Genomic DNA, 27415 nt, shown 5'->3' with positions numbered 1-27415 from the left:
GTTCACATTTACATGGCATTTACTGGAGCCTCAGCGTGCCGTTAACGCCGTGGTGAACGGAGTGAGAGCAGCTTATGCTTCTCTCAGTCATGTTTCAAACAGCCTGCAGGCTCAGGCAGGCAGTGCTGCATCATTTTTACAGTCAGCTGCTCCTGGGAAGGTGATGAAAAGAAAGAGTGATGGTGTATTTTATTTAAAGAAAAAGACACCCTCCCAAGGGCTAGAAACAGGAAGACAGAGAGGAGGGAGAAGGCTTAGGAACAGGCACGTCTGAGAGCGCTGACCAGGAGCCGAGAGTCGTGTTCAGCACCACATATTTCCTGTGTAACCTTGAGCAACTCTCCTGGTGCTGCTGTTTCTAAATTCTCCATTTGTAAAAGAGAAAATAACATTTGGTAAGAGCCCTGCTCTGACTCGCGCTGTGTGGGAGGCTGACATCGCTTGTGAAAGATGGGGAAGTGCTCTGATGTTACGATGAAGGGAGCCACCCAGGCATCACGGCCAGCTGGAAATAAAAGGACTGAGTTACTGATTTAGCAGGGCCTAACCCAAGCCTGGACTGGCGCGTACGAAGGGCGATAAGATGTTACATCAGTGCCAAGTGCTTAGAACAAAGCAGTGGTGTCTTAATTGCCTGTGAAAGTATTAGAGGCAAACAAGCAGCTCAGATGGGGTTTCCGTCACAATTAAGATCCCTCTTGAACAGAGGAAAGCGCTTCTTGTGAGTTCCTTTTGTTCGTTTGTGCTAAGATTTCTTCTCCCTCTCTCTGCAGAAATACCCAATTGTGTGGCAGGGCCTTCTGGCGCTAAAAAACGACACGGCTGCTGTCCAGCTCCACTTCGTCTCTGGGAACAACGTCCTGGCGCACCGCTCCCTGCCCGCGCCGGAGGGAGGCCCTCCGCTAAGGATTGCGCAGCGCATGCGCCTGGAGGCTTCGCAGCTGGAGGGCGTCGCGCGCAGGATGATGGTACGGAGCGGGCGGTGGGGCTGGGGGCGGGCGAGGCTGCCTGCTCGGGAAGATAAACCTAGCAAAACCCACCGCTTCTCCCTTTTTTACTCGGTTCGTGCTGCTTTGGGATCCTGGTAATAGCTGTGTACTTCCTTTGGCCCTGGGTGTAATGCAGGTTGCGGGTGGTCACTCTGCATTCAGGTGAGAGAAAAGAGTCAGGAAACTACCTTTGAAAAGTCACCCGTCCTTCAGCCACGGAACAAACACTGCTGGCTCTGACCTGGCGGAGTGGCGTGGAAGGTGGGAGCCACGGAAGCGAGTCGTTTTGGTCCCATTTGCCATCTCCCAGCTGGCCGAGCTGTCAGCACATCTTTCGCAACACCCGCACAAACTTCGAAGGAGTTCAAAGAGGGGATTTTCCACCAAGGGCTTACAGATAATGAATGTACGTCAGGAATGGGCCTGTTCCAAGCAAACATTTGACTTAATTGCTGTATTTTCTTTCCAGGTGGAGAGCGATTACTGTCTGTTACTGGCCTTGCCTTGCGGACGAGACCAGGAAGATGTAGTGAATCAGACTGAGTCACTTAAGGCTGCGTTCATCAGCTACCTGCAGGCTAAACAAGCTGCAGGAATCATCAACGTTCCCAACCCTGGCTCTAATCAGGTATTGGCAAGGAAAGTGGTGAAACTTTGTGGGTAAACTAAATCGAAGTCATGCACAGATAGTGGGACCTGCAGCCTTCCCCCCCAGGTCTTTACGCGAGGTTGTAGTTAGGGTGCCTTGTTTTATCACTGAAACAAACCCTCCACATTTACCATGCTGGCTTGTTACATCACTAGTCAAAATGCATTGCAGCACACCGAGATAATTACTGAATGCAAACCAAAAACAAACAAACTGTTTTCATTCTTCACAGCCCTACATCTTTGGCTGAAAAGAAAACCTTTTTCCAGCGCTTTTTCTGTGTTGAAAGTAGAGCCCTCGCTTCTTCCTTGCATAAATACCAGAACACCTGGTGTTTTCTTGCTTGTCACTGCATAACGACAAAATGTTTGGCTTTGCTAATTTGGAGCATTTATTCCAGATGCGTTGCTTCAATGAATCAAATTTAATCTGTTCTGGGTAAACAGCCCCTCAGACTAAGTGGTCAGTGCTCAGAGCAACCGCTGAAACATAAGCTTGAAATGATAAAAAATGGGAATTTTCTGTGCTTCATGGTGAAATCAGCCAGCTATTATGGCCCTGTTGTGGAGAAACTCCCTGCCTTGGGAACCGCACCTGCCTCACTCAACAGCTTCTCCTTTTTAATACACGTGCACTGTTTTATGGTGCTTTCAGAGCACCAAAAGTCATCTGAGTGTTCAATTTAAAGCATTTTAGGCCAGCACGGCTGGTATTTGTGTGCTTACGTAAGCTGTAACTTCCCTCTTTTCAAAACAAGAAGGGGCGTGGAATCTCAGGCCTCGCTCTGTCACTCACTCGCTTTGATAGAATCACGGGCAACCTTTAAAATCCAAGCGAAGATGTCCAGCAGAGGGGGAGAGCGGAGGCTGCCTTTTTGCAAACCTTTAGCTGAATTTCTGCCCTGCCCCACTGTCACCTGCTACCCTTCGGGTCGTGCTGCGCCGCAGCCGGACGGGTGGGCTCCCTGCTTTGTTTCTCACCCGCATCTCCTCTCTCCCCTTGCAGCCTGCCTACGTTCTGCAGATCTTCCCACCCTGCGAGTTCTCGGAAAGCCACCTGTCCCGCCTAGCCCCCGACCTCCTCGCCAGCATCTCGAACATCTCTCCTCACCTTATGATTGTCATCGCGTCGGTATGAGCTGTTTACTGGTTACTGACTTTTCCAAGGCCCTGCAGCAAAAAAAAAAAAAAAACACAAAAAAACACACAAAAAAAACAAAAAAAAAAACACAAAAAAATCACAAAAACACACAAAAAATAAATAAAAATTAATAAAAAGAGAGCGAAAGTAATGAAACAAGAAAATGCTGCCAGACTACCAGCCTCCTGCCCTAACAGGCCTCGATCAAACTGTTGCTGGGTAGTAGTTCTGCTACCTTGTATGTTTACATATTGCTTTAGCTTATGGACAACTGATGCACTCAACAGGCGGACTGGTATTGGGTTTCTGTGCCTCCTTTTGGGGAAAATAAAGGATGGCTATTTTTTTTAACAAAAAGAAAATAAATAAAAAAGAACCTGAACTGCCTTTGCACTAAATTAGTGACTTGGACCTTTGCACAGTTGGAGACATGCTGTGACGTTCTGGATGTCTTGACACACATTAACACGCGCCGTGGACTAAACGCAGGACCTGGGAACTTCTGCTGAAATTTGTGGGTCAAGGATCATTTCACACATTATCTTTTTTTTTTGTTGTTGTTTTTTTTTTGTTTTGTTTTGTTTTGTTTCTTTTTTTTTTTTCTGGATGTGAACCTTCCTCTCCTCCACTTGCCCCTGCTGCAGCCGTCTTCTCTTCATCTGGGATGTACAGTTTACACTGAAAAAAAACAAAAAACAAAAAACAAAAAGCAAAACAAAAGGGAGAGCTATTTTCCTTCCTGGTGGGATATGCAGAACTCAGTGGGTGTGTGTATATATAAATATATATATAATATATATAAATATATATAATACTGACTTTAAAAAAAAAATCAAATCCCCACAACATACATTTTTTTTTAATCTGTGCCAAAAATGTGTTTTCAGAGAAAATCTTATTTTCATACTCAGACTTTGTATTGTCACTCATTTGTAAGTGCGCTTCATTTAAACATGACCTCCCCTCCCTCGTCTCATGAGCTGTGGAAGTGTTATACACTTGTACAAAGACTTTCTACCCTCCTCTCCCTCACCTCCCCTAACACTTATTAATTTATGGAACTGTTTTCTCAGCGCAGTTTTGTTTTGTGTGTCCATTGGATTACAAACTTTATTAAAAAATACAAAACACCTCGCGCCTGGATGTGATGCCTCAGCCGTGCCGTGGGAGGGGGGAGCTTGGCGGCAGCTGGGGACCCGTCGGTGCCGCAGAGCTGCAGCCCTGCCCGGGGACGGCACCGCGGCTGCTGGACCGAGGTGCTGTGGGGATAGCACTTGGTTTTAAAAAAAAAAGAAAAGAGTAAATTCTAATCTTTGTTTATGTTTGTTTTTGTGTTGTAAATAGTTGTTAAACACTGAAGTTACATGCTTGTTTTTCTCAGGATGCTGTCAAAGGTGTTTTTAATTTAATTTTGATACGTGCCAACTACTGTCAAAAAAAAAAAAGAGAGATGGTGGGGGGAAAAATACACATGTACACAAAAAAAACACAAAACCCAACCACCACATACTTGTGTGGTTGGTTTCCCAAAGCAGCTGCAGCCCATGAGTGCTGAGGTCTCCAGAGGCAGACGGGCGGCTCATGGCACTGGGAGGGACGGCAGGGGCCATGCTGGCCTCTAGGCTGTGTGTGGCAGCTTCGCTTGGGGAGGTGAGGCCAGGGAGGCCGATGTCACAAAAATGTCCACTTGGCTTTGAAGCCTGACTCAGCGCCGTTAGCCTCAGGGGTCAGCAGCCCTTGCTATTGAATCATCCCAAATCTATTTTGTGTTGCAGTTGCCCTGGTGGCTTCTGTGCTGAATCCTTTTAAAAACCAGAAGCAGCTGTTTTTTGTTTTTTTTTCCTTCCTTCCCTTCTCACTGCTTTTCCTCCCAAAAGCACGCGGGCCCAGCTGCTCAGCTCCAGCACAGGCCAGCAGCCGCACGTGCTGCATTTGCTCGCTGCTGCTGGTTTGGCCGGGTGGCACTGAGGTGTACCAGCAGTGCTAGTGACCCAGCACGACCGGCCACCTCGCCAAGTTGCACCCTGCAGGAGCAGCTAATGGGGCCTTACAGCACATACAGGGGCTCCGCTCCCTTCCCCGCTAGAGGCAGGGGCTAGCCCCCTTCTGAGAGTTAAATAATTCATAATAAAGGCAGTGCGGATGCCCCACCGTCACTGCAGGGGAGTTGTGTCTCTCTATCAGCGCTGCTCTGTCCTCCTCTGGGGCTGGGTGTAACACGGGCAGGATCTGTCCTGGCGCGCTGCCCCCAGGCCATAGGGATGGGGATAGCGAGCACCAGCCCCGACTTGGTCCCAGGCCAGTGCCTGCAACTGGACAGAGGTGGTGGCAGTCCAGCTGGGCATTTGACCCACAGCACAGCATAAACCCTGTAAAAATTGACTTTTAGCCCCAAAAGGCTCCACTTCGAAACCTGGCACTGCCTCTGTGTGCCCACCACCCTGCTGCCCCTCCAGCTGGGGAGGCGTGGGCCACGGCTCTGGGTGCTGTCGGGGCCCTGCACCCATCCCCACCGCCCTTACCCCAACCCCAGGGCAGCCCTGATGCTGGGGGTCCACTGGTCCCCCCCCACTCAACTGCAGCAGCTGGGGAAGAGCTTGGAGAGGGGCTTCAAGGGGCTCCTGGCCCTGGCCGCAGCCCCCAGCCCCGCCCCAGGAGGGTGGGAGCACCCATCTGCGCCGCCGTTAGCCATCAAAGCGATCCCTTGGTTCCTCTGCGCCAGCTGCTGGGGCTGCGGAGGGGAGCTGCTGGGCTCCAGCCCTGGGGGTCTCCCTCCTTCCCCCACAGCAGGGACAGACCCAGAAGTGCAGGTACAGGGGGCACAAAGGGCGGGGGAGGGCACGCCCCTGCCCCCTGAGAGACGCTGGGGGCCCATGGGGCGCAAAACACGCGTTAGAAAATATTGCAATTTATTCCTTCCGTCTCTCCTTCCAGAAATACACTTTTTACACCATTTCCAAGCAGCTGTCTTTAAATAAAGGCGAGGGAGGGCAGGCAGGTCACTCGGTGGGCGCCTGGCCCTCCCCAGCCAGCGGCACAGGGGCCAGGGGGGTGGCGGGGGGCTCAGGGGGGGCATCGCGGGCGCGAAAGAGCAGCTCCCCCGTGGGGAGGACCTGCTCTGTTTGCCAGGTGGCGGTGGCGGCCCCGTATTGCTGGTAAAAGTCCGTGTCGGCCTGGAACATGACGAGGGCCTGGGCCGTGTGGATGCGGACATGCTGCGCCAGGCTGGTGGCGTCCAGGAATTTCTCCCCGCAGGAGTCGCAGGCGTAGAGGATCTGGGTGTTGGGGTCTGCAAGGGCAGAGGGGAGGCCTGGGCTGGGGAGGCGGCAGGGCGGGAGCCGGTCGAACACGCCACCGGCCCCCTGCCCTCCTCACCTGCTTCCTGCACTTGTTTCACCGCTTTGGTGATCTCCGCTTTAAGTGCTTCAGTCTCGTCTGCCGTCACGGCAGCCGCCACGGGGACCACTGTGGGGGGAGAGGAGGGAGAGACGATGCTGAGGGGGCTGCGAAGAGATGGGGCTGGAGAGGGGAGCAGGACACGGGGCCAGGGGGGACTGTCCCCAACCCCTGGCTCTAACAAACCGTGCCAGAGGCTGCGGCCTCCTCCAACCTCCCTTTTGGGACAGCTCCCAGACCCCCCCCCACTCACCCGTGAGCTGCGTGACAGCGGTGGCGGCCAGTGCCTCGGTGGCGAGCGTCACCATGTCATCTGAGGCCACCGTGACGATGTTGACCTCGCCGCCGTCCTCCGGCTCGAGGATCTTCATGCCCGCCTTGCCCTGGTGCACCGTCTTCACATGGGAGCGCAGGTTGTCCACCCGGTTGAAGCCACGGCCACACTTGTCACACAGGAACGGCTTCTCCCCTGGGGGCGAGATGGGAAGCGAGGGGTGAATGGCGGGGTTGAAGAGCTCGGGGCAGCCCGGGAACTGCAGCGGCACGCACCGGTGTGGATGATGATGTGCTTGGAGAGGTCGCCCACGTTGACGAAGGCCTTGTTGCAGACGGTGCACTTGTGGGGTCGGATGTTGTCGTGGTGGCGGATGTGGTTAGCCAGCTGGCTCGACTGCACGAACCTGTCGGGGACAGGGAGGCCGTGGAGCGGGCACGGGGACGAGGACCCTGTGATAGCACCACCCCAGCACTGCCATGGGGGGCGGCCGCGGCCCTCGGGGACGTCCCTTGGCACAAGGAGGGGACCGGGGGGGATGCTCACCTCTTGCCGCAGCGCTCGCAGACGTAGGGCTTCTCCCCCGTGTGCTGGCGCACGTGGGCGATGAGGGAGCTGGCCTGGGTGAAAGCCTTCCCGCAGATCAAGCACTGGCACGGCTTCTCTCCTGGGGGGGCAGCAGGAGGGCTCAGCCGCGTGGGGATCAAAACTCAACCCCCCTCTCCCCAAAAAAACCCCGACCCCCTGGGGAAACGCCCCAGGGCAGCAGAGCCGTGTCCTTACCTGTGTGGATGCGGACGTGCCGCTGCAGCGCCCCGGGGTCAGCGAACTGCCGCTGGCAGTGAACGCAGACGTAAGGCTTCTCCCCGCTGTGGATCCGGAGGTGCCGCTTCAGGTTGCCTGCAAGCAGCCGCATCTCAGGGGGACACCGGTGCCCTCCTGTCCCTTCGCACACCCCGCGCGGCAACCCTTGAGGTCAGGGGTCAAGGGGTAACGCGAGCACCGCAGCGGTGGGCACAGCCAGAACAAGCACCCCGTGTTTGGGACGATGGACAGACGGCGCTGCTGCGGTTGTACCTACAGCAGTGCTCACGCTGGTCTCCTCCCAACCACCCCTCTGGCTCTGCAACAGTTTGGGGAGACAGGAGGAAATGCCTCCATCCTCCCCCACCAGCCCCTCTCCAGAGCATCCCCATCTGGGACACCGGCCTGGTCCTGCAGATGTTTTTGACCCAGCTGGAAACACGGGGGGAGATGTTTGGGCAGGACGGCCGCAGTGCTGCGTAGGCTTAAACCCTCCTCTGCCCCCCCAGCGAATCTCCGGCGCTGGGGCCTCACCACCTACCAACCCGGTGCTACCTGAAGTGGTGAACTGCTTGCCACACTCCCGACACTTGAGGGGCCCGTCTGCAATGTGAATCTTCAAGTGAGCTTTCAAGTTCCCCACCTGGGGACAAACACAGGGATGCAGAGAGCTCCCCACCGTCCCCACCTCCCTCCGGTGGGTACCGAAAGCAAGGCCCTGGCCCCTTCCCCCCAGCTCACCTGGTTGAATTTCTTGTCGCAGTGGGGACACTTGTGCTCCTTGTCGGTGTCGTGGGTCTCCAGGTGCCGCATTTTGGAGGTGGGGTCGGAGAAGGAGCGCCCGCAGTAGTCGCACTGGTACGGCTTCTCCCCGCTGTGCACCAGCTGGTGCCGCTTCAGGTTGCCGGAGGTGGTGAAGAGCTTGCCGCAGTCGTCGCAGCGGTACTTGGCCTCCCCCGTGTGCCGCTTCTTGTGCAGGTTCAGCAGGCTGATGAGGCGGTAGCTCTTCCCGCACTCCTCGCAGCCGTAGGGCTTCAGGGGGCTGCGGAGGAGACGGGGGGAAGCTGTGTGCTGAGCCCCTCTCCCTGCCACGACTCCAGCTCTGCCCCCCAGCTGTGCCCCGCTGCGTCCCCCAGGGCGTCCTCAAGCCCCACAGGGTAAAAGGAAAGGGTGTGGGAGAGCACGGGCAGAGAGGCAAGTCTCCTCTCAGACTCCCTCTGCCCCAGCACGCGGACTGATTTTGTGAGAGTTTGAGCTTTTGCAGCAAAAGCCAAATTTTGTAGTGAAAATGCCAGAGCCCTCCTGTAGCTGGGACTATCCAGACCCTGCTAACCCTACAGCTGCCGACCCACCCAGATCAATCCCAGCGGCACAGAGCCACTCACTGACCTCTGCCTCACACCCTTAAGCTCCACTGTCACTGCCACGAGCTCCATCTGGCTCAGCCTGGTGGCACCTGCTGCTCCCCAGCGTGCCTTACCTGTGCGTCTTCTCGTGGGCTTTGCAGGCGGCCGGGTCGGAGAAGGCTTTGTTGCACTCCCTGCAGGAGAAGGGCTTCTCACCGGTGTGGATGCGGATGTGTCGCTTGAAGTTCCCGGTGTGGGTGAACTCCTTCCCGCAGTCCTAGAGGCGGAGAGAGACGCACAGGCGTCCGGGAACACCGGTGACACCGAGGGACGGGAGCCCCGCTGGGGCCGCAGCCGCGCTCACCTCGCACTTGTGCGTGACGGAGCCGTAGGCTTTCGACTCGGTCCGGTCGCTGTAAGTGCCCGAGCGCAGCAGCCGGGTTTCACCTGAGTTCTCCTGCCCGGAGTCAGTGCTCCCTGATTCGTTATCCTCGGCATTTTCTCCATTTTCTAACTTGGGCTGCACCTCCCTGGGGGTTTTAGCCTCCTCTTCATCCTCTGCCGCCATCTCCTCCTCTTCCTCCTTCCCTTCCAGCTCCACCTCTGCAGCCATTTAGAAAACGGGGACACTACGGATCAGGAGCAGAACCAGAGAGGCCAAACCCATCCTTGCTTCCTAACTCAAAGCCCGAGTTTAAGGCGATGGGGCTCGCCCTGTGTACTTGGAGACACCCCGGTAGCTGTGCTGTACGACACGGGTGCTGCGCACACGCCAGGACCTCTGCCTGGAGTCAGGTTGGATTTGCAGCCCTAAAACCCTAAAGCTCCTGAGCGAACAGAGCAGCGTTTCCCACTCCGCCCCAGCTCTGCTCCCATGGGCTCTGTGACTCGGAGCAGACGGTGTTTTCACGGTGAAAGCCACACCAACAAAACCAGCAAGGCTTCAGCCTGGCTTTGCCCGCAACCCCGTCCTCCTCCCAGGAAGGGAAAGGGAAAACAGCGAAGCCGCCACCACCGCGGTCACCACGGACGCACCTCCCGTCGCGGCGTGCTGGGGGACGCTGCCCTCGGCCGCGGGGCTGCTGCCGCCCATCGCGCCCTCCGCGGGCTGCGTGGGGCTGGGGAAGCCGTCGGCAGGGCCCGCCCGGGCGGCGCCGTCTGCACCTAGGAACAGCAGAGCATGTCGGGGAGAAAACAGACGCTCGGCCCCACGCAGCGGAGCCTGGCAGCGGGACAGGGCGCCCGGGGGATTTTTGATATCACCTCCTGGTTGCTGACCTCCTGCGGGGACCTCTTTGACATCCCGCTGCTCCGCCTGCTCCTCGGGCTGTGCTGCTGCAGCCATGGGCGCCTCTTCCTTCCTCTCCTGGTTGGGAGGAACTTGTTTTGGTTTGTCAGAATCACCCCGCGTCACCGCTGCCACCGCTTTGTCCTCGACGGCTGCCTTTTCAGCCCCTGCAAGGGAAGAGGCATAGCAGCACACCGCGCCACCCCTTGCGGCTCGTGCAGGGGCGAGAGGCCGGGCAGCTTTCCTCAGCTCCGTGGGGAGGCAAGGAAGGCAGCAAGTCTTCAACAAAGCCAGCGAGCGGTGCTGCACAGGGCAATCAGAGCCACAAACGCCATCCGGATGCCCTCTGACAGAGGCTCTGTGCCTCAGACGTGTCTGGTCACCCAGCTGGGGTGCAGGGCCGGGCTGCAGCCAGGGAGTGTGCGGCTCAGCAGGGGGATTTCGAGCCTCTGCGGCTTGCTGGATGAGGAAAAGCAGATCCCCAGGGAGATGGGGCCGCGAGAAAGCTACGCACCCATCTCGGCGGGGACCTCCTGGCTCTCCACGGGGCTTTCTGCCAGCACCGTCAGGGACTTGAGCGCGTTGCAGGCACTGACGATCTCCTGCATCTGGAGGAACCCCGCCACGGCCAGCACGTCTTCCACGTTGTCGGGGTTCAGGCTCAGCTTGGCTGTGTACATGAAGTCCAAAACCTGGCCCAGGCCTGCGAGGGACACAGCACGCGCCGGCACCCAGAGATCAGCTCTCACCCGCGGCACCGACCCGGCCGGATGGTTTTCAGAAGCCGCGACGGGCTGAAAAGCCTCCCACAGAGCACCCCAGCCCCTACCTGCCGTGTTGTTGATGTCGAGGTGCACCACATCCTTCTGGTCCACGAAGAGCATCCTGAAATACTCGCTGCACGCTGCCAGCACGGCTTTGTGGGCCTTGAAGTTGATGCCATTCACCACGAAGGTGCAGTCGCACAGCAAGCCCAGCTGCCGCTGCTGGTTCAGCTGCTCCAGGACTTGCTTGCTGTGCTGGGGGAAATCCATGGCTGCGGGGAGAAGGCAAAGCCAGGGGTGAGACGGGACGAGGCGGTGCGAAACCCGAAAGGGCTGGGAACGACAGATCTGAAAGCCACAGAGCAACCTGGGCTGCCCAGGGGATCGCAATCCCCTGCTCCCTTCCAGCTGGGCCTCGAGCATCCGCCCAGACTGAAGAACAGGAGCTCGGACGGACCGAGGGAGGCCCGGCCTGGCCCAGCCGCCGCTGTTCTGTCCCGTTCCCTCCCCCGCATGCGCCCAGCTTCCTTCGGAGGCCCGAAAGCGGCGGGACAATGCTCGGGACCCCCAGCGGACGTTGGCCGCAGACTGAGGGAAGCGGGGGGTTTAGCAGAGCTGCTGAAGGCCGAGCTGTCCCCTGGGTCCCTGTCGTGCCCTCCACGCACGCCGTTTCTCCGCTGCCTCAAAGCTTCAGCTCTTTGAGTCGCCTCTCGAGACCCTCGCGGGCCTCCAGCGCTCGGTGGGGATCCTCCAAAGCTCCCCCCAGCCTTGTGCCCAAGCAGCGCTCTGGGCAAACGCACGATCCTCGTCCAGCTCATCCTGTGGGGAGCTGAGACCAGGAGCTCCAAAATCCCTTGGGGTCCCATCACCCTCCCGCTCCAGGGCCAGGAAGGGGCCGCCGAGGTTTCCAGCTCCCCCCAGGCACAGACGCCTCCGCCAGGCTGGGCTCCTGCTCATCACATTGTCCAGAAACGAAGGCTGAAGGGACGGCCTCATCACTTGTCGGGCCAGCCGGGAGTGAGCAAGAAGAGGAGAAAACACGGGGACGAGGCACAGCTGTGCGGCCGGGGCAAGGCTTGGTCTCGGCCCTGCGCAGGCAGGTTGTGGTTCCCCGGAGGTTTGCAGCCCACCTCACCCCAAGCGCCCTCACGAGCGGCACGGCGAATCCACGCTGGGGAAGGGCAGGTCTGGAGCCGCGAAACCAGCCCGGACGCTAACAAAAACCCAAGGGGCTCAGCGAGGGCCCTCCGGGGAGCCACCCAACCCGTGGGCAGCGACAGCCCAGTGCTGGCGCGGAGCCCCAGCGCAGCAGGGGGATCGCGCAGGGGCCTCCCGCAGCCCCACGAGGGCAGCGAGGTCAGCGCGCAGCCCTGCGGGCGGTCGCTTCAGCCCCAGGCATTTCCCTTCAGCGCTGCCGGAGCGCGGGCACGCAGCGAGGCGAGGGAGCCGCCTCCTGCCTGCGACGGGTCGTAGCACGGCGCTCCTGAGCCACCTTGTGCCGAAGGATCAGATGCAGGACCTCCAAGTCGCCTCACCGGCAGCAAGGGCCGGGCTGCTGGAGCAGGAGCGCCTCGCTTTGCGGCCTTTGGTCTCCCCCGATGGCATTCGCCACGGGGAACGGCGGTGGCTGAAAAAAAAACGCAGGAAGGGGTGTTGGGTGCTGGGAGCTCAGGGAGCTGGAGGCTGGAAGGTGACGGTGCAGGAAAGCACAGAAGAGCACGGGTCTCCTCTCCTCGGAGCCAAAGCCTGCATCGCTGCCAGGGGTAAAGCCACGGGGACGAACTCCTGCACGGGGACAAACCAGGGTCCGGCAAAGGTCTGGCTTTTCGGAGGCTCCCAACCACATCGGAGACACGAAGCTCCCGTTCCACAAAGCTCCTTCAGGACGCACCGGCACGCACAGCAGCAGAGGCACCGAGTGCCTGCGGTCCCCAGGAGCCACAGACCGCATCCGCGCCCACCTCTGCGCGTTTCCCCGCGCCCTCTGTTCTGGCTGGAGCTCCTTAAACTCTTCCTTAAAATCCTCGCGCTCCTTCTTGCGCGCGGGTCCCGAGCGGGCAGAGCCCTGCTTGCGACTCCTTCAGCAGCCGCGCTCCTTTCCGCCCGGGGCGGTGAGCAACGAGCACGCTTCGGCCTCCAGTTACCGCAGAGCCAAAACTTCTGCCAGCCCCCGGCCGGCCGGCGCCCTCGTTGCAGAGCTGGAACTTTCCAGAGCAGCGGTGCCATGGCAGGGCCGAGGCTGGGAAACCCGATGTTCCCCTGAGGAACCCCCCCGGCGTCACTCGTGTGGGCTCTCTCCTGCCCCAGAGGACCCCGCAGCCCGGGAAGGGCTCTCACTTCCCCTGTCCGACCGCCGCTTTCCGGTACTTCGGCCCCGTTTCACCCTGCCCTCGTCATCCCTGCCCGCGGCGGGGGGGGGGGGTGGAACCGGATCATCTTTAAGGTCCCTTCCAACCCTTCTGCGATTCGTTCCCGCACGGGTTTCCCACCAGCAGGCCCTCCGGGTCCAACGTCCCTCGAGGCTCCCGGCGCACACGCGGACAGCTCCAGCCGAGCTGCCCGCTGTCGCTAGGGCTAACGCGCCTCCAAGACCTCCCCCCACCTCTCCCAAAACACAGGGCGCTCTTCAGCCGAGCACCCCCCGACTGCCCCAAAATACAGCCCTCGAGAGCCACAGCAGTCAGCACCTGCACCGAGACCTGCGCCAACCCCCACGCGTACGTGACGACCCCGTAAGGCTTGCAGGGGAATCTCGATGCCCCTGGAAAAGCAGGATTTTTCTCAGCAGGCCCGGAGAAGCGACGGCGGTTCGATGCACCAGAAGGCTATTTCTGGTAAGCTGTAGGAGGCGCTTCGCATCCGAATGACGACTTTTACCACTCTGACTCTTCTTTCACCACTCTGACCCTTCCCGCCCCGGGGTTTTGCTTGGTGCTTCCTGGTGCTGAGGTCAGGCCCTGCGTGGCCCCCCCGGGAGGAGCGGGGTGAGAAGCTCCATTTCAGACCACAAAACTCACTGCCCCGGAGCGGCCGCGGCAGTTTCGTGCTGCTTCTTGTCCCCCCCTCACATTCCAGCGCCCATCGAGGTGCTGAACAGGTTTCCTCCCACGAGGCACCGAGGTCTGACGCCGAGGAGCCAGAACCGGGCGCCCTCCGCTCCCACCTCACCGGCAGCACACGAGCTCTGCTTTCCCCTCCCATTCCTCCCGACCCTGCTGCCAAGCCTTTCGTTACCCGATCAGTCATGGTGATGGAAAGCTTTGGCACTACAGCACCCACGCTCGTGGCACGCTCGCAGAGACAAACAGAGCCGTGGGGGCCCGGGGCACGTCCCCCACGAGCTGTCGCTGCCCCAGCGCTGCTTTTGTGGGGAGAAAAGCACAGCCCGACGGGGGAAAGGCCAGGGAGCAAACGGCGCTCTGACAGCCAGAGCAAAAGGGGCTCAGGGGCAGGTGTGGAGCAAAGGTTTCGCATCTTTTCTCTGCACCAGCTCCGCGCCCCACCACCCAGGTGCCTTCTGTTAAAAAGAAAAGATCCTCGAGTGCAGAGAAACGGTTCAAACGTTGCCTTTGGATGCTGTCACCAGCCAGCTGTCCGCTGCTACGCTGAGAAGACAACAAAGAGCAGGTTTGTGTTCTGCTCGCCGTCACCTCCGCTCCCCGGCGTCGGCTCAAGGGACAGCGCAGCCCCGGCCCTGCCGGTCTCAGTGACGAGCAACCCGTCCTCACTTCCAGCAACTCCTGCCCAATTCCGCAGTAATTCCGGTTAAGACGAAGCTGGGAGCTGGCCTGACCGGAGCACTCCCGGCGCAGGCGGGCTGGCAGCACCACTCAGCGCTTCCTCGCCGTCCTCGTGCCGCACACCCGGGCGCAGCACCCGCGTTAGCTCCCGAGCTGGTCGCCGAACGAGGGAGAGGTCAAACCGAGCTGCGGCGGGAGCCGCCCGGGGACTTCAAACAATTCCCAAGTCAAGTTAAAAAAAAAAAAAAAAAAGCCTTCGGACGCAGCACAGAGAAGGGGCTGAAGGAGACGGGCTCTGACGTCCGTGGCTGGCAGGCGAGGGGGGAAAAATCCCCGGGCCGTGACAGGCACAGAAGCAACGCCCCGAGAGCACCGGGGGGGACGGTGGGGGGGGAAGAGGCGAGCGGGGGCCCGCAGCCAGCACCCACCCGCAGACCCCGGGCGTTTGGCTCCGGGCACGCAGCCGGGGCTGCGCAGGGCCCGGGGCCGCCTCTGGGGTTGGTTTTTTTTCCCGTTTTTTCCCCATTTTTTCCTCCCCCCCCGGCTCTGCCCGGGGCGCTGACACCGCGGGGGGCCCCCTGAGGTGTTCTGGGGACCCCGGCCCCGGCCCCCTCCTGCAACACGGGGCCGAAGCGCCCCCCCCCGGCCCCTCGGGACCCCCCGGTCGCCTCCCCCCGGTCCCCGCCGAGCCCCCCGGTCCCCCCCCGGCCCCCCCCAGCCCCACCTGCCATGCCGGGGCCGGCGGCGGCCTCACAGCGCCGCCCGTGACACGGCCCAGACAAAGGGCGCCGCCATCTTGGCGCCGGGCGGAAGCGGCGTCGCCCGCACCCCCCGCCCCTCCGCCGGCGGCGCCCGCGCACGCGCGGGAGGGAGGCGGGAGGGGCGGGGTCACGTGGCGCGCTCGGCGCCCTCGCTGCCCTCCGGCCCCGCCGCCGTCTTGGGGCCGCGAGGGGCCGCGAGGGGGTCGGGGCTGTGCGGCCCCCCCCCGAGGGGGGAGCGGAGCTGGGTGGCCCCCCCCCCGAAGGGCTTGTGGCCGGGGGTCCCCCCCCTGAGGGGGGCTCGGGGCTCCTGCAGCCCCCCAGGGCGCCCCCCCGGCTGGGAGGGGCGGTGGCCGGGGCATCGCGCCCCACTGTGATGGCGGCCGGCTGTCCCCACAGGGAGGCTGCGGGTCTGTGGGGCGGGCACGGGCTGAGGGGAACGGCGGTACCCGGCCTGCAGCCCCCGTGCTGGTGGGTTGGCTTGGTGTGGTCATCTCGAAAGTTGTTTCCAATATAAGTGGTCCTGTTTGTTTTTAATCACCTCAGGGAGCGCAGAGGGCCACGGTGGCCGCCTGAGGAGCTCTCAAGGCAGCCTTTGCCCAGAGCGTGTTGCGATACGCTGGTGGGTGTGGGGGCACCCGTCTGCCACATGCGTGTAGGGGGCAGACCGGAGGCCACACAATCCCAAAATCACAATGTTCCTGACTTACCTGCTTCCCCATAAGGTAGGTATTTCATGGCCAGCCTGCCAAAAACGAGCCCGTTACGGGGCCAAACTGGAGGGGAGGGTGTTGGGGGTGTTCTGGTGTTGGGGCTCTGAGCTGTCCCTTCACCCTCTTACCCTGCTCTGAAATCTCTTGCTGCAAACAAACCCAGTCAGTTTTGGGGAGGAAAAAGCCTTTTTTCCTTCCCGTAGGACTTGCTGGGTAAGGGACACCTGCCAGACCCTCACCACTAGATGGCAATGTGTGACCGCGGTGGGTGGTGCCACGGCGCCCAGGGGTGCGATTTTGGGGCAGAGCAGGTGTGTCCCGGTGCCCCGGCCTCTGTATATCCATGGCTCTGATTTCCTGAGCTGTACTGGGTCTTTTGCAGCCATTACAAGCTTTTATGATGATGTTTAAACGTTGTTTCTCACAGCAAGCAGTCCCCCAAGCGCTGCGTGCGTAGACGAACCCTGCATCAGCTCCTGCCTCGCCCGACTTGATGATGAGCCAGAAATAAAGCAGAATTAAAAGGACTGCAGGCAGAGCCTCGTGCCCGTCCTTTGCGGCGCTGCAGGCGCGTTCCTGCGGATCACCAGCCGTCAGGGGACGAACCGACCTCGCGGCTCGCCCCCGCGTGCCCCGGCAATCCGAGCTGGGCGGCGGCGTGTGGTCGCTATAAACAGCCGCTCGCCCCGAGCGCTGTGTTTGTACACACGGCCTCCTGCGCCCTGGCCTCCTTCCACCCCTGACGTGGTGGCCCAGCCTCCCTTCCCGCCCTCGGGGTGGCTTTGGGGCAGCGTTTGGTCCCGCCAAGGAAGGAGCCCCTGGGCTTGGCGGCCGCTCTGCGGCTTGGCGGCCAGGCCGGGAGACTTGCCGGCCGTGCCGCAGCCTGCCGCCGGTGGGCTTGCCGGTGGGCGAGCGGAGGAGAAGGGGATTTGGTGACCTTCCAGGTGGGCTGGCAGCCCAGCGGCTGAACAGCTGAGGGAAGGGCTCAGAAATAGAGCGGCCGGGAAGAAATGAGTCACCCTGGCTGGAAATAAACAGGGCAGCGGGCACGGAGGGAGGCGAGCTGCTCGGGACAGCTCTGTCTGCATCCAGGTTTTTGTCCGGGAGGAGGAACTGCCGTACCTGCTACCGACATCCCCGTCAGGGCTGAACCCGCAGCCGCCCCGGCACTGTAACTCGGCCTCTTTGGGGGAAAAAAAAAAAAAAAGATGGAGGAGACAGTAGTTGTCAATAATTTATCACAACCCAGTACAAGCTGTATATACAAAGAGAAGCTCTGGCGAAGGGTCGGGGAAGGGCTCGCTCCCCGGCCTCACTCCTCACGTCCGTCCCAGGGTGAAACCGCCCCCGGAGGCTCCTTGGTGACTGCTGCAGGACTTCCAGGTCTTCCCGATCCGCCCACGCCAGCCAAAAATTGACGGCATCCAGAGCCTGCAGCCTCCCGGGGGGGTTGCAAGCGAAGGATGCGTGCCCCCGTGCGGGTTTCACCCCCCGTGCCTCTAAGGGAGCCCGCGGGGAGCGCTCCCGTCCCCTCCTTGCCAACCCGGCGGGGTCGCGGCCAGCTCGGCGGGCTCCCCCGCGCCCACGCAGCTAAAAGAACGCCGGTGTCACCCAAACGCTACCCACACGTCGCCTACGGGGTTGGGGGTGGAGGGGAATGGCCCGTCCCCGGCGCCGTGCCCGGCCGCTCAGATTTTGATCTCAGTCCGGAAGGTCTGCTGGACGTGCTCGGTGTGCTTGGCGGGCTGCCGCCGCGCCCGGATGGTCAGCGTGCCGTCGTCCCCCAGCGAGGAGGACACCGACGTGGGGTCCACGTCCTCGGGCAGCTGGCACTTGTGGGTGAAGGTGTTCATGACGGTGCCGTCCCCGGCCAGCTGCGAGGGGAGAAGGGGCGGTTGGAGGCTGCGAGCGGCACAGGGACGCGCTGTCCCCTGCCCTTGGGCGAGGCCTGCGGTCACGCCTTGTGTGCGGTGTTAATATTTATCTCCCCGCAGGTGTGGTGGCGAGGCGTGAGTCACCCGGCCGGACAATGGTGCCTTTTTTGGAGCTGCTGGGTGCTCCCGGGGGGGCTGAAATTCGGGGTGTGGGGAGGAACCATCTGGAAAAGGTGCGATCGCGGGGGCTGGGCGGCCGCCAGTTCGCCCGGCCTCGCGCACTGACACCTCGCGGCATCCTGTGCAGGGTGTGACGCGTGGGGGCAAAACGACGAGGAAATGGTGAATTCAAGCCCACCAGTGCTAAATTACGGCCAGGACCAGCGGGAGGTTGGGGGAGGACGTCCCTGTGTCCCCAGGCCAGCGTTGGGGACGGGATTTGGGGGCCGTGGGTGGGTGGGGTGGCGGTGGGGGCGCGCTCACCTTCTCGGCGTGCACCTCGATCTGGTTGTTGGAGGTGGTGACGATGATGTCCTCGGGGGCGAAGTCGCTGACGTCCACCGTGAACTGGTAGGTGTTGCCCAGGGTCTTAATGTTCCCGGTGCTGCCGGGCCGAGCTGGAGGGGAGCGCGGGGGTCAGCGCCTCCCTGTCCCCCTCCCCGAAACAGTGGCCGGGGCCCCCTCGCCCCCCCCAGTGCTGGCTTAGCCCCCCACAACCTTCCCGCTCCCCCGAGATAACTCAGACACATTCCCCACAGCTCTGGCTTTGATCCCCCAGCCCAAGCCCCCCGACCACCCTCGGGGGGACGCCGGGCCGGGCGCCGAGGCCCTCGCCCAGCGCCACTTGCCTGGGAAGCCCAGCGGCTCGCCGCGGGGCCGGACGAAGCTCCCGAAAAGCTCCATGGGGCGAGCGGGCGACGACGACCGGCTGTGGTGGTGGAAGCTGTGCTCCGACCGGAAAGCAGACGAGGATTTCACGTTCATCCACCTCCCCGAGCGTCCACGGCGCGGGAGGGGAGCGAAAGCGGCCGGCGAAGCCCCCTCCTCGGCCTCGCGGCGAAGACGAACGGGGCCGGCTATTTCGGGGGCGGCCGCCGAGCTTATAAAGCCCCGTTAGGCTCTCGGCCGCCTTCCAGACCTCTTGTAAAACCGGCTAAATTTAGGTCCTGCTACATCACTCTGGACACCGTGGAAATTTTTTCCTCTCTCTCCCCCCCCCTCCCTGTCGCCGGCTCCGCTCCTCCCCGTCCCGAATCCGATGCCATTGCTGGCGTTCCTGCAGGTCCCGATAACGCGGGCTCCCGAAAACAGGAGGATGGGGAGGTGGCACTGGGGTATGCGGGGGGGAACGATGCCCCAAAAGGATGGGGGGGGGGGATTTGGGGGAAAAATCCCCAGGTCCCAGGGCACCTTCCAGCGCGGCCGCGCCAGCCACGTGGAGTTTGTAGTAATAATAATAATAAAAAGTTATTAAAAGTGTCCTTGTGGGGACACGGGACTGGAGAGCGGCCAAGCTGGTGGCTGTGGCAGCACCCTGTGGGTGTTGGGGGGGGAATTCCCTGGGGGGGGTGTCTCTGCCTTCCCCCCAAAATGTGGCCACATCCCGGGAAGCTTCCCCCCAGACCCTAGGACGGCTGAGGCCGCGTTTTGGGGCAGAAAAACAGGAGCTGGTGAGCGGCTCGGCAAGCAGACCATGTAAGGCTTTATTCCCCGTGCTGACCCGCTGGGCAGCGCTGCCAAAAAATGCGGGGGGGGGGGGCTGTAACGTGAGTACCCCCCACGTGCTGAGTAATTTCGGCGGGCGCCTGAGTCACCCTTGGCTCTTCCCTTGCACGGAGATGCTCGGAGGCCAAAGCATCGCCGAGGGCTGGGGGCCGCAGCCTTCCTCAAAGCCCCCCCCAGGCTGGGTTGGATTTGCCCCCCCCCGGGGCGTATTCGGAGGCTGAAACCCTCCCCGCTGCGCTCCGGCTGGCTCCAGCCCGCGCGGGTCTGGCCGCCTCGTCAAGGTCGTTTTTAATGAGCTTGTTTGCAAACTCATTTCCACCACGGCGCAGGCAGAGCCCGCAGCACCGGCCGGGGCAGCCCCCGGTCCCCAAAACGTCCCCGGGATGGAGCCCCCCAGCCCCGAGGTGCCCCCGGGGGGGCTGCGGGACGAGCAGAGGGTGCTGGTGTCGGCGCACAGCTGGCGGCCCTGCCCCAAAGCCCGCAGGAGGCTCCGAGGTGAGACCCTCGCCCCTCGTTTTGGCCACCTTGGGTTGGTTTTATTTGGGGGGGGGGGGGGTAGCACCCCTTTGGACCCCCCCCCCCCCACCTCGCCCCGCAGGGTGCTTGGAGCTGGTGAAGCGGCAGCTCTTCCGCGTGGGCGAGGACTGGTACTTCCTCTTCGTCCTGGGGGTCCTCATGGCCCTCATCAGCTTCATGATGGACCTCATCGTCTTCAGGCTCTACGAGGGTAACGAAGGGGCTCCAGCCCCAAAACTGGGCAGTGGGACAGTGGGACAGGCATGTGGGGGGGGGGGGAGGGTCTCTGGGGGCAGCGCCCCTCCCGGCACTTCTTTTCCAGCCCACCGGTGGCTCTACCAAGAGGTTGGGGATTATTTGGTGCTCAAGTACCTCTCATGGACCATCTACCCCGTGGCCATGGCCGCCTTCTCCACTGGCTTCTCCCAGAGCATCACGCCGCATTCGGGAGGTGAGCGCCCCCCCCCCCCCCCGGCCTCCCCACACCACCCCCACTGTGGGGAACCCCCAAAATTTAGAGCCCCCCCCCCCCCCATACTTGGATTTCTCCAGCTTTGGAACCCCCAAAATTTGGAGGTCCTCACCAATAAATTTGGTGCTCCCCAAACTTGAAGGTACCCCCCCCCCCCCCAGTAAATTTGGAGCTCCCCAACCTTGGAAGTCCCCAAACTTGGAACCCCCCAAATTTGAAGCTCCCCAAAATTGGAGGTGTTCCCCCCCAAGAAAATAAATTTGGAGCTTCCCAACCTTGGAAACCCCAAAATTTGGAGCTTCCAAAACTTGAACCCCCCCCCCCAAATTGTAGCCCCCCCATGTGGAGCCCCCCCACAACCCAAGCTGAGCTGGTGCCACCTTCTCCCCCCGCCAAGGCTCCGGCATCCCCGAGCTCAAGACCATCCTGACCGGCGTGGTGCTGGAGGAATACCTGGCCATCAAAAATTTCGGGGCCAAGGTGGTGGGGCTGACCTGCACCCTGGCTTGCGGCAGCACCATTTTCCTCGGCAAAGTGGTGAGCAGGGAATTCCGCTGGGAATTTCGCCGGGGGCTCGGCACCGCGGCCGCTCAGCACCGCGGCCGCTCAGCACCACGTCCCCTCCGCGTCCCCAGGGTCCCTTCGTGCACCTCTCCGCCATGGCCGCAGCGTATCTGGGGAAGATGCGGACGTCGGTCACGAGGGAATATGAGGTGGGGGAGCTGCTGGGATGTTATTTTTTTTTTTTTAACCCATTTCCCTTCAAAAAACAGGGGATTTTGGTTAACCCCCCCTCCTCCGCAGGACAAATTCAAGCAGAACGAGATGCTGGTGGCAGCGCAAGCCGTCGGCGTGGCCACAGTTTTCGGGGCGCCCATCAGTGGTGAGGGACCCCCCCCACCCCCCACCCCTTCCCGAAGCTGAGGACCCCCGGGGCCCCCCTGAGCGGGTCCCCCCCGTTTCTCCAGGGGTGCTGTTCAGCATCGAGGTGATGTCGTCCCACTTCGCCGTGCGGGATTACTGGCGTGGCTTTTTCGCCGCTACCTGCGGCGCCTTCATGTTCCGCCTCCTCGCCGTCTTCAACAGCGAGCAAGGCAAGGCCGGGCAGGATGTGGCCCCCGCAGCATCTCCTGGCCTCCCCTCAAAACCCTTCCCGCCTCCCCAGAGACCATCGCGGCGCTTTTTAAGAGCGACCTCAAGATTGATTTCCCCTTTGACCTGCCGGAGACCTTCTTCTTCATGGTTTTGGGGTAAGGAAGGACCTGCTGGGGACGGGCTCCTGAGCACACCCTGCCCATACCCTGCTTTGTTCTGCCTGTACCCTGCCTGTGTTCGGCCTCTACCCTGCCCATACGCTGCCCATCTTCTGCCCATACCCTGCCTTTATCTTGTCCGTACCCTGCCCGTATTCTGCCCATACCCTGCCTGTATTCTACCTGTATCTTTTCTATATCCTGCCTGTACTCTGCCCATACCCTGCCTGTGTCCTACTCGTACCCTGCTCATACCCTGCCCATACCCTGCCTTTATCCTGCCTGCACCTTGCCCGTACCCTGCCTGCACCTTGCTTGCACTCAATCTGCACCCTGCCTGCACCCTGCCTGCACCCTGCCTGCACCCTGCCTGCACCCTGCCTGCACGCTGCCTGCACACTGCCCCTTCCCCTGCCCCTTCCCTGCCCGTGCCCTGCCCGTGCCCTGCCTGCACGCTGCCCTCTCCTCCCCAGGGCCATCTGCGGTGCCATCGCCTGCGCCTACCTCTTCTGCCAGCGCTGGCTGCTGGCGGCCGTCAGGGAGAACCGGCTCACGGGCAGGCTGCTGGCTACCGAGTCCGTCCCGGGCGTCCGTGTGTCTGTCCCGTGTGTCCCCTAGCACATCTGTGCAACCACCCCGCGTGTCCGTGTGTCCCACCCCACACATCCATATGCCCACCCCACACATCCACACGCCCACCCTGCGCATCCCCGTGTCCCCCCCGTGCACCTCACGTGTCCCTGCAGCGTCCGTGTGTCCCACCCCACGCACACTGTGCGTCCGTGTGTCCACCTCGTGTGTCCGCGTGTCCCCCCATTACCTCCCTGAGCCCACTCCGTGCACCCCACACACCCACATGTCACCATGGTGCGTCCTCGCATCCCACCCCCTGTGCCCAAACACCCTCCACGTGGCCACGTGTCCCCCCGCCCGTCCATGCGTCCCCCCAGCACGCCCGTACACCCACCCCGTGCACCTCACACCTCCATGTCCCCTTCGCATGTCCATGCATCCACCCCACGTGCCCCCCCCAGCGTGTCCGTGCATCCCACCCCTCCACGTCCATACACCCCGCCCCATCCCGTGTCCGTGTGTCCGTGTGTCTGTCCCAGCCGCCCCCTCTCCCCCCAGCAAGCCCCTGTACTCGGCGCTGGTGGTGCTGCTGCTGGCCTCCATCACCTTCCCTCCGGGCCTGGGGCAGCTGATGGCCTCCAGGGTGAGCAGGGGCTGGGGGCACCCCACCGCCACCCCCCACCCAACCCCATGCTCATGCTGTCCGTCCGTCCGTCCGCCCGCCCAGCTGTCCATGAAGGAACACCTCATCTCGCTCTTCGACAACCGCACCTGGGGGGTGCTGGCCCAAAACGCTTCGGCGGCCCCCGCGGTGCCCGGGGACCCGCAGCGCCTGTGGCAGGAGTGGTGCCACCCCTCCGCCACCATCTTCGGCACCTTGGCCTTCTTCCTGCTGATGAAGGTACCCCCGGCCCTCTCGTTCCCCCCCCCCCAGCACCACCAGCTGCTGTCCCTATGGGTGGCGAGCCCCCTGCCCCTGCGCTGTGCCCCCCCCCAGTTCTGGATGCTGACCCTGGCCACCACCCTGCCCCTGCCCGCCGGGTACTTCATGCCCATCTTCATCTACGGTGAGCTTGGGGGGGGGGGGGCACCCAGCCCCGGGGTGCATCTGGACTGGGGGGGGCACAGGGGGTGCATGGAGCCCTGGGGAGAGGTACGGGGGGTGCACCCGGAACGGTTTGGGGGGGGGGGGGTACCTGGCCCCATTGGGGGTGCACCCAGCCCTGGGGTGCATCTGGTTTTGGGGACGTGCAGTGGGTGCATCCCTTTGGGGGGGGGGGGGGGAGGGGGGTAAGGGGGTTGCATCCAACGGGGTGGGGGGGGGGTACAGGGGTTGTGTGCAGCTCTGGGGGTGGGGTTTGCATCCTGGGGGGGACATGGAGGGGGAGGCTGTGTCATTTTGGGGTGGGGGCATTGGGGGGGGGAGGGGTGTATCCATGCTGGGAAGGGTGGGAGAGGGTACATGCAGCTCCTTTGGGGGGGGGGGGGGCGGTACCCAGCCCTGGGGGGGTGCATCTGGCCTGCTGGGGGTACAGCCTGGGGGAAGGGGGTGCATCCATCCATCCCCTGGGGGGCCCTGGGCTTCTTCCACCCCACCCCCCGCCCCCCAAAACCCTGCAGGAGCCGCCATCGGGCGCCTGACGGGGGAGGTCGTGGCCTCGCTCTTCCCCCACGGCCTCCGCGTGGAGGCCACCACGCACCCCATCGTCCCCGGGGGCTACGCGCTGGCCGGTAAGTCGGTGACACTGGGAGGGGGGGGACAGTGACATCCCCAGCCATGCACCAATGCCACCCCCCCCCCCCCCCCCCGTGCCGTGCCGTAGGAGCTGCCGCCTTTTCGGGGGCCGTCACCCACTCCATCTCCACCGCCCTGCTGGTGTGCGAGGCCACCGGCCACCTGGCCCACGTCCTGCCCGTGGTCCTGGCCGTGCTGGTGGCCAACGCCATCGCCCAGAAGTGCCAGCCCTCCTTCTACGACGGCACCATCATCGTCAAGAAGCTGCCCTACCTGCCCCGCATCCGCAGCCGGCACATGGCGTGAGGCCCAGCCCCAGCACACCCTGGGGGCCGTTTTGGGGGGAAATCCCTGCAAAGTGGGGAAAATTGGGTTTTTGTCCCCGTTCTCCAGCTCCTACCGGGTGGTGGTGGAGGAGTTCATGGATCAGCGGGTCGTGGCCGTGGCCAAAGGTGATGGCTTTGAGGAGGTGCTGGCAGCCCTCAGTGCCACCACCGATGGGGAATACCCCGTGGTGGAGAGCGCAGGTAGGGTGCGGGCACCCCAGGGGCCTGGTGGCCATGGGGACATCTCACCTGGTGGCTGTGGGGACACCTCATCTGGTGGCCGTGGGGACATCTCACCTGGTGGCCATGGGGACATTTCACCTGGTGGCTGTGGGGACATTTCACCTGATGGCCATGGGGACACCTCATCTGGTGGCCATGGGGACATCTCACCTGGTGGCTGTGGGGACATCTCACCTGATGGCCATGGGGACACCTCACCTGGTGGCCATGGGGACATCTCACCTGGTGGCCGTGGGGACACGTCACCTGGTGGCCGTGGGGACATCTCACCTGGTGGCTATGGGGACATTTCACCTGATGGCCATGGGGACACTTCACCTGGTGGCCATGGGGACACCTCACCTGGTGGCCGTGGGGACATCTCACCTGGCTTGTGCCCCCCCTGCAGGGTCACCCACGCTGGTGGGCACCGTCAGCCGAGCCCAGCTGGTCGCCTTCCTGCAGAGCCACGAGCACCCACGGGCGCCCCCAGGGCCGCTGCAGGAGAAGGTGAACCTGAGGCACGCGCCGCACCCAAAGGAGACGTTTTTCCACCCAGAAAATTAACGCGTCACCTTCTGCCCTCCCCTGCAGCCAGCCTCCATGGGGACAGTTGGGGACGACTGCGCCATCGAGCCCGTCATGCTGCAGCTCTCACCGTGGACCTCGCTGCACCAGGTTTGGGGTGGGGACGGACGGCACGAAGCCCCCCCCCCTTTCCCAAATGTTGGCTTTGTCCCCACGTGCCCCCCCCCGCAGGCACACCACCTCTTCGAGCTGCTGAAGCTGCAGCGCATCTTCGTCACCCGCTACGGGCAGCTGGCGGGGGCCGTCACACGCGCTGAGGTGGGACACGGGGGGGGGACACGGGGGGGGACGACACAAGGAGGGGACACGGAGGGGGGGGGGGCACATGGGGGGACGGCGCCCGTCCCACTGCCTCCTTCCCCTTGCAGCTGCGGAGAGCGATCGAGGAGCTCGCCAACCCCAAGTGACCGCCGTTCCCGCTGCTCCGTTGTAGCCATTAAATGTTTTTTTGGGGGCCATTTGGTTAATTTGGGCATGGCGACAGAGGGGACCACCCCAAAACACGCCCCCCCCCCCCCCCCCCCCTTTTCCCCCAGCGTGGAGGGAGCAGCTCTGTCCTGGGGGTGGAGGGGAGGGCGCAGTGCTTCTGACCCCTTTGATGCCAAACCTTTGATTTTGGGGTCACTCGAGCCCTGTGGGATTTGGGGACACCGGGGTGGGCTGTCCCAGCCTTGTGTGCCCCCCCCTACGGTCCCTGCCTGCCTCAGTTTCCCCTTTGCTGGGGCTGGGGGATGCGCGGGGCCGGCTCTCCAGCAGAGTGTGCTCGTGCGTTACGGACACGCGCGCGCAAACCCATAAACCCAAACCCATAAACGCACGAACCCATGGGTGCACAGACACCCAGGACACCTCCTCCTCCTCCCCACCTGTGGCTGCCGGGCTTTCGGGGGTGCACGCGCCACTTGGGGGGTGCAATTAGCATCGCCTCATTAAGCTGCTGCAGTGCTAATTAGAGCCTGGGCTTTCCACATCACTGCACCTCTTTGTAGGGCTTGGGTGGGGGCTGCAGACCAGGCCAGCGGGGTTTGGGGGCGAGGGGTGTCTCCCCACAGCCAGGGTCCCACAACAGGGTTGGCCAAGTACTCAAAAAGCCCCAAATCAGCCCAAAATCATGCTCTGATCTCAGCAATGGGGCCATCCCCCTTTAACGGGGCCACCAGCTTGGCTGTGCAACCCCCCCCTCCCCAATCTCTGCAGAGCCCTATAATTATCAGCACCCTTATTTGCATAATTAGCCTTAATTATTGCAATTAAAGGTGGCGGGTGTTGTGCAACCCCCAGCTGCTGTCCCGGGGCCCTGGGGGCCCCCCCAAGCCCCCCCCCCCCCCAAGCCCTTTGCCCCAGCGCAGGCGGTGCCGTGGGCTCCCCAAAGCGGGGCGCAGCGTTTCGGGGAGGGGAAGGCGCAGCAGACGCTAACGAAGGCGGCACAATTAATCCCGGGCATGCCCGAGCCCAGCCGGAGGAGAGGTGAAATGGGGTCAGCGCCAGGGGAACACCCAAAAAGCGGGGCGGGAGCTGGGTGCAGGCAGCCCCGGGGGGTGCGGGGGCCGGAGGTGCTGGGTGGGGCGGGGAAGAGGCAGCACCCGTGGAGGGTGCTCAGGGGGTTGAGGACACCCAGGGGTGACGGCACCACAGCACCCACATCGCTTGGGAAAGGTGCTGAGCGGGTATGGGGGCCACAGCACCCCTGGGTGGTGCTCAGCGGGGTGAGGACACCTTAGGGTGATGGGACCGCAGCACCCAGGGAGGGTGCTCAGTGGGTTGAGGGCACCCTAGGGTGACGGGAACGCAGCACCCACAGCCCTCAGGAAAGGTGCTGAGCAGGGCATGGGGACCCCGACAATCACAGCACCCATGGGTGGCACTCAGTGGGGCGAGGAGACCATGTAGAGGGAACCACAGCACCCACGGGTGGTGCTCAGGGGGTCCCCGTGCCCCCAGCCCCCGGGGATGGGTCTCAGGGGGGTGAGGGGCCAAGGGCAGGAGGGGACCACAGCACCCACGGAGGGTGCTCAGCAGGGTGCTGGGAACACAGCACCCACAGCACGGGGAAGGATGCTCCGTGGGGCAGGGGGCCCGCAGCACCCGCGGGAGGTGCTCAGGGGGGCGAGGACACCGCGGGGTGACGGAGCCCAGCGCCCGGGGGGGGGCTCAGTGGGGTGGGGACCCGCAGCACCCCCAGGGAAGCCCCCGCCCAGCTCCCCATGCGTCACCCCCGCGGGGATCGGGAGTTTCACCGAAACTTCGCGCAGGGAGGGGAAACCGAGGCA

At 62.4% G+C, this 27415-nt stretch overlaps 4 protein-coding genes across 13 annotated transcripts in view; 2 read left to right on the top strand and 2 right to left on the bottom strand.

Moving 5' to 3' along the window:
* The window catches only part of SPEN (spen family transcriptional repressor), a 66151-nt gene extending 62243 nt beyond the window's left edge, over positions 1-3908 (top strand). For both annotated transcript variants that reach the window (XM_083802890.1, XM_083802889.1), the window contains 3 exons: positions 774-968; positions 1459-1617; positions 2644-3908. In XM_083802890.1, the coding sequence (XP_083659016.1) occupies positions 774-968; positions 1459-1617; positions 2644-2775 (486 nt within the window). In that variant the 3' untranslated portion in view covers positions 2776-3908. The remainder of the gene's footprint in view (positions 1-773; positions 969-1458; positions 1618-2643) is intronic.
* A 1364-nt stretch (positions 3909-5272) lies between these two features.
* Positions 5273-15268, bottom strand: ZBTB17 (zinc finger and BTB domain containing 17). Of its 5 annotated transcripts, none has more exons than XM_083802898.1 (15): positions 15115-15252; positions 10716-10922; positions 10401-10589; positions 9862-10053; positions 9634-9762; positions 8963-9201; positions 8733-8875; positions 7994-8294; positions 7808-7895; positions 7232-7348; positions 6995-7115; positions 6724-6854; positions 6428-6643; positions 6154-6243; positions 5667-6067 (listed from the first exon to the last, which is right to left on the bottom strand). In XM_083802898.1, exons 1-15 carry the CDS (start codon positions 15119-15121, stop codon positions 5778-5780), a joined length of 2460 nt encoding a protein of 819 aa, XP_083659024.1. In that variant the 5' UTR covers positions 15122-15252; the 3' UTR covers positions 5667-5777. The 5 variants fall into 5 exon arrangements, with proteins under 5 accessions (XP_083659021.1, XP_083659022.1, XP_083659023.1 ...); XM_083802899.1 differs by having other exon boundaries at positions 9877-10053; positions 15115-15248; XM_083802895.1 differs by having other exon boundaries at positions 5273-6243; positions 9634-9756; positions 15115-15248.
* A 1813-nt stretch (positions 15269-17081) lies between these two features.
* HSPB7 (heat shock protein family B (small) member 7) lies at positions 17082-18869 on the bottom strand. The gene is made up of 3 exons (XM_083802905.1): positions 18584-18869; positions 18219-18352; positions 17082-17735 (listed from the first exon to the last, which is right to left on the bottom strand). The coding sequence occupies exons 1-3, from the start codon at positions 18717-18719 to the stop codon at positions 17550-17552; spliced, it is 456 nt and encodes a 151-aa protein (XP_083659031.1). The 5' UTR covers positions 18720-18869; the 3' UTR covers positions 17082-17549.
* An 821-nt stretch (positions 18870-19690) lies between these two features.
* LOC310883090 (chloride channel protein ClC-Kb-like) lies at positions 19691-25603 on the top strand. Of its 5 annotated transcripts, none has more exons than XM_083802903.1 (19): positions 19711-19955; positions 20059-20187; positions 20299-20427; positions 20846-20985; positions 21084-21161; positions 21253-21331; positions 21417-21542; positions 21614-21698; positions 22175-22276; positions 22833-22917; positions 23002-23175; positions 23272-23341; positions 23895-24005; positions 24098-24311; positions 24403-24536; positions 24967-25067; positions 25152-25235; positions 25317-25403; positions 25514-25603. In XM_083802903.1, the coding sequence occupies exons 1-19, from the start codon at positions 19844-19846 to the stop codon at positions 25550-25552; spliced, it is 2079 nt and encodes a 692-aa protein (XP_083659029.1). In that variant the 5' UTR covers positions 19711-19843; the 3' UTR covers positions 25553-25603. The 5 variants fall into 5 exon arrangements, with proteins under 5 accessions (XP_083659030.1, XP_083659029.1, XP_083659028.1 ...); XM_083802902.1 differs by having other exon boundaries at positions 22175-22306; XM_083802904.1 differs by having other exon boundaries at positions 19691-19955; positions 24403-25067.
* The last annotated feature ends 1812 nt before the right edge of the window (positions 25604-27415 follow it).

Source organism: Anser anser (genome assembly GCF_964211835.1).
Source record: "Anser anser genome assembly, chromosome: 17".
NCBI lineage: Eukaryota > Metazoa > Chordata > Aves > Anseriformes > Anatidae > Anser > Anser anser.
The sequence above is the reverse complement of the archived record's forward strand: the minus strand, read 5'-3'. Positions and strand labels throughout refer to the sequence as shown.